Source organism: Halichoerus grypus, chromosome 4 (assembly GCF_964656455.1).
Source record: "Halichoerus grypus chromosome 4, mHalGry1.hap1.1, whole genome shotgun sequence".
Lineage (NCBI taxonomy): Eukaryota > Metazoa > Chordata > Mammalia > Carnivora > Phocidae > Halichoerus > Halichoerus grypus.
The window spans coordinates 56377998-56390365 of NC_135715.1; the positions used below are offsets into that span (position 1 = coordinate 56377998).

Genomic DNA, 12368 nt, shown 5'->3' on the forward strand with positions numbered 1-12368 from the left:
CCATTTGTTGTCTGCTTTTCAGCATTTATTGTCCATTTCATGTTTCTGTTCATGTTCAGGTTTCTTTCCCCATTGAATTGTCTTTTTATTGAAATGTAGGTACTCCTTGTATGTTAGGAACATCAACCCTTGGTCTGTTCATACACACTGAAACCTTCTTTTGACTTGGCTTATATTGATTTTAGCCATAAAACTTTCTCATGTAGTAAGCAATGTCTATATCTTTATAGTTTGTGCATTTCTTTGACTTGCTTAAAAAGCTATTGCACTATTAAGTTATTTTAAAATTATGGAGAAGTCTAAATTGGGACTCGGTGAATGAGGAAATAATACAACCTAGTTGATTATTTATGATCTTCTAATAGAAATATCAGTGCAATTATTTGGGATGGGACTGCAATAATAAAAGGAATGGAAAAGCCAAATAATTCAAACCGATTGGGATGGGGTTAAGGAAAGAATGACCTTGGACAAGTCAGTAAATGCATGAAATAAGGTAAATGAACTGTTAGAAAATATATGAAATAGAAGATGGGAAGAATAAAATTGATTTTTGTTAATTGTGATAGTAACATAGGATGAATTTATCAAAAGGCAGAGGTAGGAAAATTGTGTTTTAAAAATGTGAAAATATATGGGGTGCCTGGGTGGCTGGCTGTTAAGTGTCCACCTCTGGCTCAGGTCATGATCCCAGAGTCCTGGGATCGAGCCCCACACTGGGCTCCCTGCTCAGCGGGGAGTCTGCTTCTCCCTCTGCCTCTCTCCCACCCAACTTGTGCTCTCTCTCATGCTCTTTCTCAAATAAAAAAAAAAAATCTTAAAAAAAAATATGAAAGGAACAAAGACATGACAAAAATGAAGAGATGAGAAAAGATGCAAGGGAGAATTTCAAATGGGGAAGAGGTATGGTAATACTAATTTCAAATAAGGCAGAACTCAAGGCCCAAAACCTTGTCTCAGGGGTTAGAGAAAAAATTGAAGTTAGGGCTACCAAGGTAGCCGGGATTTCAGGAATTAAGATTCTGGAGTGAAGGGAAGGAAGGTATTAGTAGGAGCCCCTTTTCCCATTTAGTCATTTACCAGGTTGTTAGAGGGATAGACTGAGAGGCTGAATACCTGAAGAGTCAGTAGCAGTCTTGTAGTGCTGAGGGGGTGGGAGTTCGGAGTTCTTCAAAATGGAGAACACCTCAGGCTTTCATTTGAAAAAAATGAAGGAATATACCCTAAGTGTAAGGATAAACTAAAAAACAGTGCTTATGAAAAGCCAGCCTAAAATAAGCTCAATCCCTGACTGGATTAAGGGGATTTAATTGCACTTGGCTGCTAAAGCTAAGGAACACCTCTCTGAACAAGAATATTAACAGTTTCTTTTTTCTTATGGTGTCTGGTATTCAATAAAAAAAAAAAAAATTACCAGGTGTACTAACAGTCCAAGGGGAAAAGACCCCAGAAAATAGAATATCCCAGGTAATCAGCTGTCGAGATACCTGTGATTAACCTTTAAGAAAACAGATGAAAATATGGAGAATTATTTCAGAACTAAATACAATAAAATGGGAATTTTTTTTTTTTAATTTTTTTTTATTTTTTTTTAAATTTTTTTTTAAAGATTTTATTTATTTATTTGACAGAGAGAGACACAGCGAGAGAGGGAACACAAGCAGGGGGAGTGGGAGAGAGAGAAGCAGGCTTCCCGCAGAGGAGGGAGCCCGATGTGGGGCTCGATCCCAGGACCCTGGGATCATGACCTGAGCCGAAGGCAGACGCTTAACGACTGAGCCACCCAGGCGTCCCTAAAATGGGAATTTTAAAACTAGAAATACAGTGACCTATTAAGGCTACAACACATCTGTTGAGCAGCAAATTTGAAGTAGCTGGTGAGAGGATTAATAATCCAGAAGATAAAGGAGTAAAACTACCTGGACTAAAGACTTAAAGGTGAAAAATGTAGAAAAGTTATTTGAGTCATAACCATGGGTAACATTTCTACCATCTGTGAAACTGGAGTCCAAGAAATGTGTTGGGGAGAAAGAATGTGGCAGGAGCAACACTTGAAAAGATAATGGCCAAAAATGTTGCTAAATGAACGAAAGACATTGAGTAAACAAATGAAGGAATGAATATAAACACCATGCAGGACAAACACAAAGCTAACAGACATCTAGGCACATTCATGGTAAAATTGCTAAAATACAAAGAAAAAAAATCCTAAAGCAGTAAAGGGTGGCAAGAGATGGTGGTTTCTAAGGGACACTGCTAAGTCTGACAGCTGAGTTCTCATTATCAAACAAAATTCTATAAGCTAGAACTTTGGAATACCCCTTCTAAATGGCCAGAAAACCTGAAACCTTGAGTTGTATATTGAGCAAAAAAATATGCTTAAAATGAAGGCAAAGAGGTTTAGAATAACAAGCTGAAAGAAAACGACATGGTTACTCTAAAATTCAGAAGCAAGGACTGTGAATCATGGAAATGACAGGCAGAATCATGGAAATGACAAAAGCAATGGAAGGCAACAGAAAGGATCAATATGTGGGAAATAGTGAGTAGAACACTTATGTCCTATGGGTTTTAAAAGGTTACTTAAAATTAGACAATAGGAAAAAATAACATGAAAGATAGGGAAAAATGGAGTTAAAATATTCCAAGGTTTTTCCATTATCTAAGAAATGATAAAATTTGTTAGACTGTATTAGGTTAAAGAAAAAAATCACAAGGATTTAAAAGCATGGATAACAAGCTTATAAAGGGTAACAATGAATTCTTGATCAGGCCATAAGGCAAGGATAGAAACTAGAATATAGAACAAATGGGACAAAAGAAATAAGTAACAGGGTAATTTTAAACCCAAATACTATGGCCTCCATTAAATATAAATGGAGTAAATATTCCAATTAAAAGATAGATTGGATTAAAAAAACCTTTGTGCTGCTTATAAGCAATATACTTTAAATATTAAATCAGAAGTGACAGTAGTAAGACGGAATAAGAAATATTCAGAAAATGACCAAAAGAGAGCTGGCATAGCTATACTAATATCAGATGAAGTAGATGTAAAGGCAAGAATTGCATTTAGTAACGAAGAATCAATATAAAAGATGATTTCAACTTTCTACGTAGCTAATAACCCAAGACAAGGTAGAAATTGTAAGAAACCACTGAAGAAAGTTTAGAGTTGTAATTAAAGAGAACATTTAAAAAGATACCAGGATGAGAGAACTTTAGAACTAAGTTCTATATAATCTCTAAAGAACATTCCTATTTATTTAAGAACATTCCTATTTAAATATTTGAAGACCACAGAGAAAAAAATAGTAATGCTCCAATTTAACATAGCTAAAAAGGAAGAAAAAAAAAAAAAACCTTGTAAGAATGATAAACCAACAAAGTCCTCCAAAACCGATTTCATTTATGAATTTATTTCAGGAATGCAAGGGCAGTTCAAATTCAATCTATCAAGAAAAAATATCAGTTTGTCATCAATTTATTGATATATCAATAGATGCTTTTCAGGCTGTATTCATTGATAGAAGAACCTGTTAGATTGTATACACAAAATTCCATCTGGACTAAGTAAATGTAAAACAGAAGTGGAAACTAGGAGAAAATTCAGAATGTTTGTGATAAGTACCTTCAGGCTCTTGGTTAGAACTTTTTTTTTTTTTAAAAAGCCTTTCCCAATTGCCATCTCCTCAGCCTTATATCTCAGACTTGTGGTATAGAGCCTAGGTATGTAACCTTAGCTCTTTTGTTTCCTTATTTGCCTTCCTCCACCACATTGTTGGAGGCCTCCAAATACAGATCTTACTCATCTTAGATATATTTAGTACTAAGCACGTAGTAGCTATGTTGTAAGTATGGCCAAATTGATAGCTCTTCCTAGCACCCCCACAACCATTCCATCCTGCCTGTCTCCTGGAGTGATAGCTGAATGGAGTGATGTCATCCTGTGCACCTTATCTACAGTTTATTTTCTGTAAGATGCTTTAAACATTGTGGGTTGGTTGTCTTTGCTCTGAAACAGCCCAGAAATAGCCTAGTGCTATTGAGCTTTACTAGGATGGGGCAAGGGGTGTCAGTATGGCAGAAGGTAAAAGATGGGTGATGCTCCCAGCATGTGTCTCACCAATGGGACTGTGTACAAAGGTAAAACTAGAATAAACCTGACTATAGCATGATTTGCTTTGTTTGCATTATTGGCCACCTTTGCTAATCACATGTGTTTCAGTGGTCCTCAACCCTGGTTGCACCTTAGTCACCCTACCATGGACCAATTAAATCACAATGCTCCACAGGGGTTCTTAGGTGCAGCTGGGATGGAGAGCCACTAGTCCTTCATTCTCTTGCTCCTAATAAGAGTCTGAGATCGCATGGGCCCAGAAACCACAAGCTGCATTTTTTTTTGGCGGGGGGAGCAAAAATGGTTTCCTAAAGAAAGTGGTCATGCAGCAGTAAGCACATGGCTTGGTGCCAGAAGTTTGGAGTCCTAGCCCAGTCACTAGTTGGAGAGCTGATCCAGCAAGCCCCAAAACTTCTCTATGCTCTGGTTCCCTAACTGATCAAATAAGCATAATCTCTTCTATCCACCTCAACCTGTACTAGGAAGTTTAAAATGGAAACCAGGTAAGACCCTTCAAAACTTTGAAAATCCTGCAAATGTAATTTGTTAACATTTCCATCATAAAATTGGCACTGTCCTATTTCCTAGCTGTGGGGTCTTGTTTGGGTCATTTCACTTGAACCCCAGTTTGTTCATCCGTAAAATGGAGTTGCCTACTCTGCAGAGGACATCTTTAGCAGCAGGGCAAGCAATAGGAACTGAAAAACACAAAATATCCTATTGCATTTGCTATTAACTTGGATTTTTATTACAAAGACTCAAGTTTTTGGTATCAAGCCTGCCATCAAATCCCACAGTCTCTCTCGTGTTAGCAGATGCTGGAACCTATGTGGCCATAAGCAGGTGCAGTGTTCTTGCCTGAAAGCTTTGTAACCTTAAAACAAATCCCAGGGAATTTTTGGTTACAAACCAAGCCTGCTGAGGTGACAGGTGCCATTGACTTAACTACCTGGGAGCTGCCCCTTTGGCTCCCATTACCTGGGCTTTCCTGCCTGTTGAGTGTGCGTGACAGGAGATCGATACTGGTGAGAGGTGAATGTGTAATCAAAGCAAGTGAAGTGGGTTGAAATCTTGTGTGTGGTGACCTAACAAGAGGAGTTACCGAGGCACTGGGCAGGCGGAAATGCCTTGCCCCTGAGCTAGTCCTGCCACCTTCCTCTGTCCTCCCCTTCTGCCTCTGAGTTACAGCACCTGGTACCTTTCTCCAACCTCCGGAAGCTGTGTATTCTCCAGCATGGGGATCTGCCATCTTAAACTGGCAACAAGTCCAGTGATGATAAATGTGGGGGTTTCTGGGGAAGCTCAAGATTTAGAGTAGCGAATTTGAAAGTGTGAGATGTGGAAAAAGCATTTGGAAGGGGCTATGGCACAGTTATTTCTAATTTTGGCTCTGTAGGTACATATGTTCTTAACTGTGCAAACTTACATTGTCAGCCAGTGACATTAATACTTTTTCTTCCTAAAGCAAATCTGATAATTACTACATTACAACCTAGAGAGGACAATAACAAAACCCCCATAGAGTCAGGGTGTCAGGTTTCCGTGCAACAAAACAGAACGAGTCTCTTTGGAAGTCATCAACAGTTATTTCAAATAAGCCCCTGAAACCCTATACCCACTTACCCACTGATATGGTCCAAACAGCAATTATTTTCAGAAAGGCCTTTGTTCTGGAGTTGAATCGGCTATGATGGATGGGGTTCTGGATGGCAACGTAGCGGTCTAGTGAGATGGCACAGAGGTGCATGATGGAAGCCGTGGAGAAGAGCACGTCCAGGTAAATCCAGACCGCACAGAGCTTGCTAGGCAGAGGCCACCGGTAACCTGGGATGCAGAAGGTTAGCGTTAATAAGGGATATCAGGCCTCCCATGGTGTGTGGAACCGACCCTGCCAGAAGTGTTTCCATTCGGGGGGTGGGGGGAGAGGTACAGGAAGTTGCAAAGGGCAACACCAGATATTTTCAAGATTTTAAAAAGCCTCAGAACAATTGTACTGAACAACGATAAGATCCTACTAGCTGATGAACACAGGGTTTAGAAATTTCTTGTGGTTGGAATCCTATGCCAGTGTTTTGTAGTAAGCTTGGGTTGTCTTCAGGGTTTCTCTTGCTGTGTGTCCCCTAACAACATCTACCTTTTTTCTTTGTTTTTAATGAGTTAGAAGCCTCGATGTCGTTGGAGCTCCTCTATTAAAGCGCCTCTTATAGGACACTGCCTTTACTTGTTCATATCTTTGACATCCTTTGGGTTCCCTGAGGTTCAGCCCACCTCTTAATCACTATAACTGCTCAGTCTTGCACAGTGATGTCATTTAGTGGTCTGTCAATAAATGCTGTTGGTGTGAATGAATAAATGATTAACAAGTCCAGATGGAGAATATTTTTTGGAAAAATGAAAGATAATTGCTTTAGGGGTTCAACTCAAATTTGGGGTGTGTGTGTTGGCGGGGGGGAATACGCAGAAAAGCCTGGCATTCTTGTCCTGATGAGTGTTTCAGGGCAGTGGTTCTCAAACTTCAGCGGGCCTCAGAGTCTCCGAGGTAGGGTCTTAAAATGGTACTGCTGGACCCCACCTGGAGGTGCTGATTTTGTGACTGCAACAGGGCAGGAGAATTGCCATTTCTAACAAGTTTCCAGGTGGTGCTGCTGGTCCAGGGATGACACTTTGGCAACAGCTGCTTACAGCAGTGGTTGTCAGCCCTGGCTGCACTTGAGACTCAGCCGGAGAGCTTTTTCTCTAGGTCTCGGTGCTCAGGGAGGGTAGGAGGAGGTGGGCCCCAAATAAAGTGTTCCAGAGCTCTCCTGATGATCCCAAAATGAAGAGCACTGCAGGAGGCCCTTAATGCATATTCTAAGTTCCTGTTTTTGTTTTAAAAGGGATCAAATGGTTATATAAACCCAAATTAGCTTTGGTAACTGTATAAGCGATATTACATCTGAGTACGAGGGAGAAGGCAATCATAAAGATCTCCTTTTCTTTACGATAGTCCAGACCGACAGAGCTGAACAAGTTCCACGTTTGCAAGTATACTCTACCAAAATGCCACCACCTATATTGAGGAAAGTAAAGGGTGCAGGATACAAGCCTAACTTAAAGTCACACGCTGCCTGGTCGAAACTGATGTTGGCCCTTGGAGTTTTCTCTGCAAAGAGGCAGCCGAGGTCGGGCCACAGTCTGGTTTCCGAAGCAGGGATAGGGAGGGGGCATTTCCTTACCCTGCGGGGTGAGAGAGGACCAGTCCAGGGAGAGTTGCAACTCTGGCTGGAACTGGCTGCGTGCGGAGCGGCCGCCGCCAGGGGGCGCCGTTGCACCCCGAGCGGGAGGCAGCGGCCAGGTCCTACCTTCTTAACCCAGCTCAAGGGTGCCTGCTCCCCCCCTGCAACTGGGGTCACCCCCGCCTCTGGCAGTGGTTTTGGTTCCCTGTCAGGACCTCTGGGAGCCCTGCATCACTCCCGGAGTTTGCCTTTGAGGCGGGGGTCGGGTCTTAGGAAGCGAGAACCTCTGCAGCCTGTCTGGGAAATGACGAGCAAATTTGATGAAATCATCTTGGTGTGACATTTGAGTGGTCAAACGGAGGTTGGCCTTGCAAGGAGCAGTATCGACCCCGTGCAAACTGGCACCTGTTCTTCATTGCCCATCTCCTTCCTCCTCCATACCCCTCAGCGCTGGGGTAATATATGTATGTATATAATTTTAGCCCTTAAGACTTGGCCAGAAAATCCCCGTTTACAAAGATCATAATGTATTTCTAGCTCTGGGTGATTGCTATGTGCCTGTGTCAGCAGCCTAAATACTTTTTTTTTTAAAGAAGAAATCCAGCTGTATTACTCATAATATGAAAAGAGCATCACATTCTGCTTCCTGCTGAAGCTCTCCCAGTGTTTGCTGACTTGCTAAGGGGTTTGACTCTCTCAAACTGTTGAAGAAATCGAGATTGTCTTCCATTTGTTTTCTACCCTTCTCCAAACAAGACTGAAGGAGTTGATGTATATGTATTTTTAAAGAGTTGAGGGTATAATTCAAAGGCACACTTCTAAATTAGCTTCTCTGGGGTAGGGAACAATTGAAACTGCAGTAATTCATTTATTCGAAGGCAGAATCTCCATATTTTAACAGTAAACCCACTGTACCACTAATGTTCTCCCTGCACATGTTCCAAGGTAATTGGGAAGGTTTTACCACTCCATTAGAGGTGCTGAAAACTGTGTGACAAAGATAAAACTGTGTTGTGTCCTGAAGGCTGGAATATTTGGGAATATATAGAAGCGAAAATCAAGTGGATTCAGAATGACAGCTAAATTACTGCTTTATGACTGTATTGGGGGGCATTTAAAGTGACTACATAAAATGTATGTGTTTCAAAGCACAAAACTCTCCAAGGATAATAGGTTGTCTGATCTCTCCATATGTGAAAGCTCACTTTAAGATTTAACTAGTGTACCATGGTAGACCCTTGTCTATAAATAAACCCTTGTGTTTAGTTTGTCCCTTGAGCCCCAGCTCATCTGCTCATAACATGCACATGCTGTCTATTCTGTGTGGGTGCAGCTGGGAGGCTAATGCCACTCACCATACAGGATGGTTAGCATGGACACGGGCATGACAAGGAAACCCAGCAGCATATCGGCTATGGCAAGTGACATCAGGAAATAGTTGGTGGCGTTCTGCAGCTTTTTCTCTAGGGACACTGCCATGATGACGAGTATGTTTCCAGCAATGGTTAGAATAATCACTACAGCTGTCAACAAAGCAGACCAGTTTTTTTCCTGGAGATGAAGTAAGGAGAAGCATGGTGGTGAGAGACAGCCCTCACAGGAAAGGTTGGTTCGATTTTCCGAGTCCACTGTCCAGTTAAATGCGTCTGAAGTGTTAGCTTCTCCGGAGTTAAAGTCATTGATGTAGAGCCTTGGGTCCTCATTTAATTGCATTAAGGAGTTTGTAGTTGAGCTCAAAGAAGCATTTTCCTCAAAAAGAATATCCATTTCTAAGCCGGAATTTGTAGCAGATGAAGTAAAGAAAAACTACCAAGTTATAGCCTCAGCTCGCCATCCATCTTTCTGTCCCCACGCTTGGTCACACTGAAGCCGGTATACATGCTGAGCTCCTTTGGTCGCCTTTTTTCTCTCATCATTACAATGGGAGCTGAACTGCAGGGGCTCTTTGTATCTCCTGCCTTCATGGTGTTAGTGGAGTCTTGCTTAGTTTTTCTTTTTTTTTCTTCAAAGCAAGGTCAAAAAAAGCAGAATGAACTTTTTAACCTAGCAGTTGCAGAGTTTTGAGCATTCAGGGAGAAAAATGTGATCCTGGCCAGAAAAGAAAAGTTTTGTAATTACCAGGAATCTCATTGAGCTCTATCTCATTCTGTTGGTTATGTTGATCAGACTAGTTTAGCCACAGCGGTATTAAAACAGCATGCAATCCAAAAACAGTGGGGTGGTATGCATTCTACATGAAGAAAGTCAATTAAAAATACATCCAGTGTTAATCCCATAGTAATTGGATGTACTTGGGGTTATAGTTCTCAGTCTCTAGGCTGAATTGCCATAGTTGCTGTCGGGAATTTCCATTTGCATTATGCTTAGTTAATAAAAGAAGAAAAGTCTTAAGCAAAGATTAGCCAACAACTTTCCACACTAGAAATTCTCATTGAAATGATAACGTTTTGGCCAAGCGTGATTTCAAGCCAGAAAGAAAATTAACACGAAATAAAATACAGCAGCGTGAGAACTTACATTTGTCTTCAGGGTCCACACATGAGACATACTTTGCTGTTCTGTGACTTGCTGCATCTCCCATGGTAATTAAGCCAGGGTAGAGTCCCTTCTTGTCGAGTGTCCACAGGCATAATAGAGTAATTTGATTTCTGTTTTGCTGACTTCAAAAACTGCATGCAAGAGTAGAGCCACTTCCAGCCCTGCGCGGTCTGTGTTTGCTGGCTCTGCCCCCACTCGGCTGGGTTACTCCCTCCCTGTGCGGCTTGCCTGAGCGAGGCGCACGTTCAGAAATCATTCATGAGCCCCTCTCCAAGTCACACAAAAGAAATCCCTCAGGAAAGTAGGGAGAGCTAGCTGCCTGTGCTAGAGGACTCGTGGTTTCCACGGGAATGGACCGGCTCTCGGGCTGCCTCCTTCACTTCCCCAGACCTCCCTCTATCTGTATGTCATAAACTGCAAGGTAGTAACAGCCAGGGAGGGCGGACCAAACAGGCTGGATTTTTTTTCCCCTTGTTTCTCTCTCTCTCTCTCTCCTTTTTTCCCCTCACACGTCAACATTGGGAAGTTTTGTTACGTTAGAAATCCCCTTTTATGCAGATGGCTAAGGCAGGTAAGCTGTGCTGTGAGGTTCTTAGTGTGAAGAGAGCACATAAATAAGGCTAGGAAACGGCATATCCCGGGAGCGCTGGAAGCATGCAGAACTTCCACCCAGAGCCCAGAGTGCTTATGCCTGAAGTGCAGTTACCGACGCCAGCGACTTGGGCTCAGGGTGGCCAAGCACCTCCTGGGCGGTACTCGAGCTATTAGTAGTAGTTTTACTTATTAAAAGCATGCACCATTCAACTAACTTATTTTCTCCAGAAATAAACTTACCTAGAAGTAATACAAAACCTCACATGTGGAAGAGAAGTTTTTCAGAGAGCATTTTAAAGACCTCCTGCCTTCTTTGTTTAAAAAAAAAAAAAACCTTCTCCGGTTTCTAAAGACTGCAGCTATGTGGCAGATACGTAAGTTGTATATATGTATACACACTAGATCTCCTTATTTTTAGATGAAAAAAGGATTCTTCCCTGAAGAGTGGGGGGTTTCCTTTATCTTCACATTCTCTCTAGACAAGTTCTGTTACTTGTGTGCTTTCAATGTGTCTTTGGACAAATCGGTACCTTCTTAGCAGGTGATTTTTCTCAGCTCTTGACCTAAAAATTCAGTTGCCTACTGAGACCTTCATCTGTGCTCTAGAAGACCTTGACCTCTGCATCTTTCTCCCATCCCCCTGCCTGCTTCTTGGTGCTTATCTCCACCCATTCTCTCAGTCAATGGAATCAGCATCTCTTCAGACAACTGGCTGTTAGCCAAGACTCTGCCTTCGTTCTTGCTGCCAGATTTTAGTCTCCAGTGCCACTTGCGTGTACACAGATTTCCTATCCTCCAGCCCACATCTTACCTGTCATCTGGGCTAGAGCATCTCCCTCGTGGGAATTTGCCCTTTGTGCCATCTCTTGGAGGAGAGTATGATTGCTGTGCATCTTGAGCAGGCAGCTGAAAGCCCAGGCTCTGGATTACAGCTCCTTAGTTTTGAATCCCAGCTCTGTAAGTCCAACAGTAGAACCCTGGACAATCGAGCTGTCTTCCTTAAGACTCTGTATTCTCTCTTGTAAGTGGAATAATAGTAGTACCTCCCTCAAGGTGGTAGTGAAACTAAAATGGGGTCATGCATATAAATACTTAAACCCACATGTTTATAGGATGCTCTTTATGTTAGCCATTTTTATTAATCCTGTTTGATGTTGGGCGCCTTGGTGGCTCAGTTGTTAAGCGTCTGCCTTCGGCTCAGCTCATGATCCCAGGGTCCTGGGATGGAGTCCCACATCGGACTCCCTCCTCGGTGGGAAGCCTGCTCTCCCTCTCCCACTCCCGCTGCTTGTGTTCCTGCTCTCTCTGTCTCTGTCAAATAAATAAAATCTTAAAAAAAAAAAAAATCCTGTTATTAAAACAAAATTGACATCACTGTAATCAATTTGTGCTTCCATTCCTTTAGCCCCTCCCTTGAATGGAACACAACTCCTATCTTTGTCCCTCACTTTGTCTATCTGCTCCCACTTCCCAGCCTAGACTCCTGTTTTCTTTTATAAGCAGGCTACATGCAGACGAACTTGCAGGTTGATAATTTTAAAGCATTTGTACTTATAGTTCCCTGTGTCTGGAATGCTCTCACCACCCCCTCTTAGTATCCATCTGGCAAATTTCTACTCAGTTGTCAAGGCTCAGTTCTAAAGGTAAGTCCTCTGAATCCCACTCCTGCCACTCACCACCTGGGTGACCTTGACTAAACTGCTTCATCTCTGTGCCTTAATTTCCTTATCTGTAAATAAAGGTAATACATGAGAGGATTGATTGAGAGTTGAAATGTACCAGGCATGTGTAAACGTGAGTGCTCTGTAAAGGCTAATCCTTGGTTTACAGATATCCACTTTCCATGGCTCTCCTTCCCCAGTGTAGGCAAAGACCATGGTACCTTCAGAAGCTTTCTATTC

At 42.0% G+C, this 12368-nt stretch overlaps 1 protein-coding gene and 1 long non-coding RNA gene across 2 annotated transcripts in view; one reads left to right on the forward strand and one right to left on the reverse strand.

The window, feature by feature from the left end:
• Positions 1 to 10526, reverse strand: part of HTR2A (5-hydroxytryptamine receptor 2A) — a 58354-nt gene extending 47828 nt beyond the window's left edge. The window contains exons 1-3 of the mRNA XM_078070370.1: positions 9853 to 10526; positions 8691 to 9423; positions 5744 to 5944 (exon numbers count right to left, since the gene is read on the reverse strand). Coding sequence (XP_077926496.1) covers positions 5744 to 5944; positions 8691 to 9102 — 613 coding nt within the window. The 5' untranslated portion in view covers positions 9103 to 9423; positions 9853 to 10526. The remainder of the gene's footprint in view (positions 1 to 5743; positions 5945 to 8690; positions 9424 to 9852) is intronic.
• The window catches only part of LOC144381575 (uncharacterized), a 691433-nt gene continuing 687871 nt past the window's right edge, over positions 8807 to 12368 (forward strand). The window contains exon 1 of the long non-coding RNA XR_013446965.1: positions 8807 to 8940. This is a non-coding gene — a long non-coding RNA (uncharacterized LOC144381575). The remainder of the gene's footprint in view (positions 8941 to 12368) is intronic.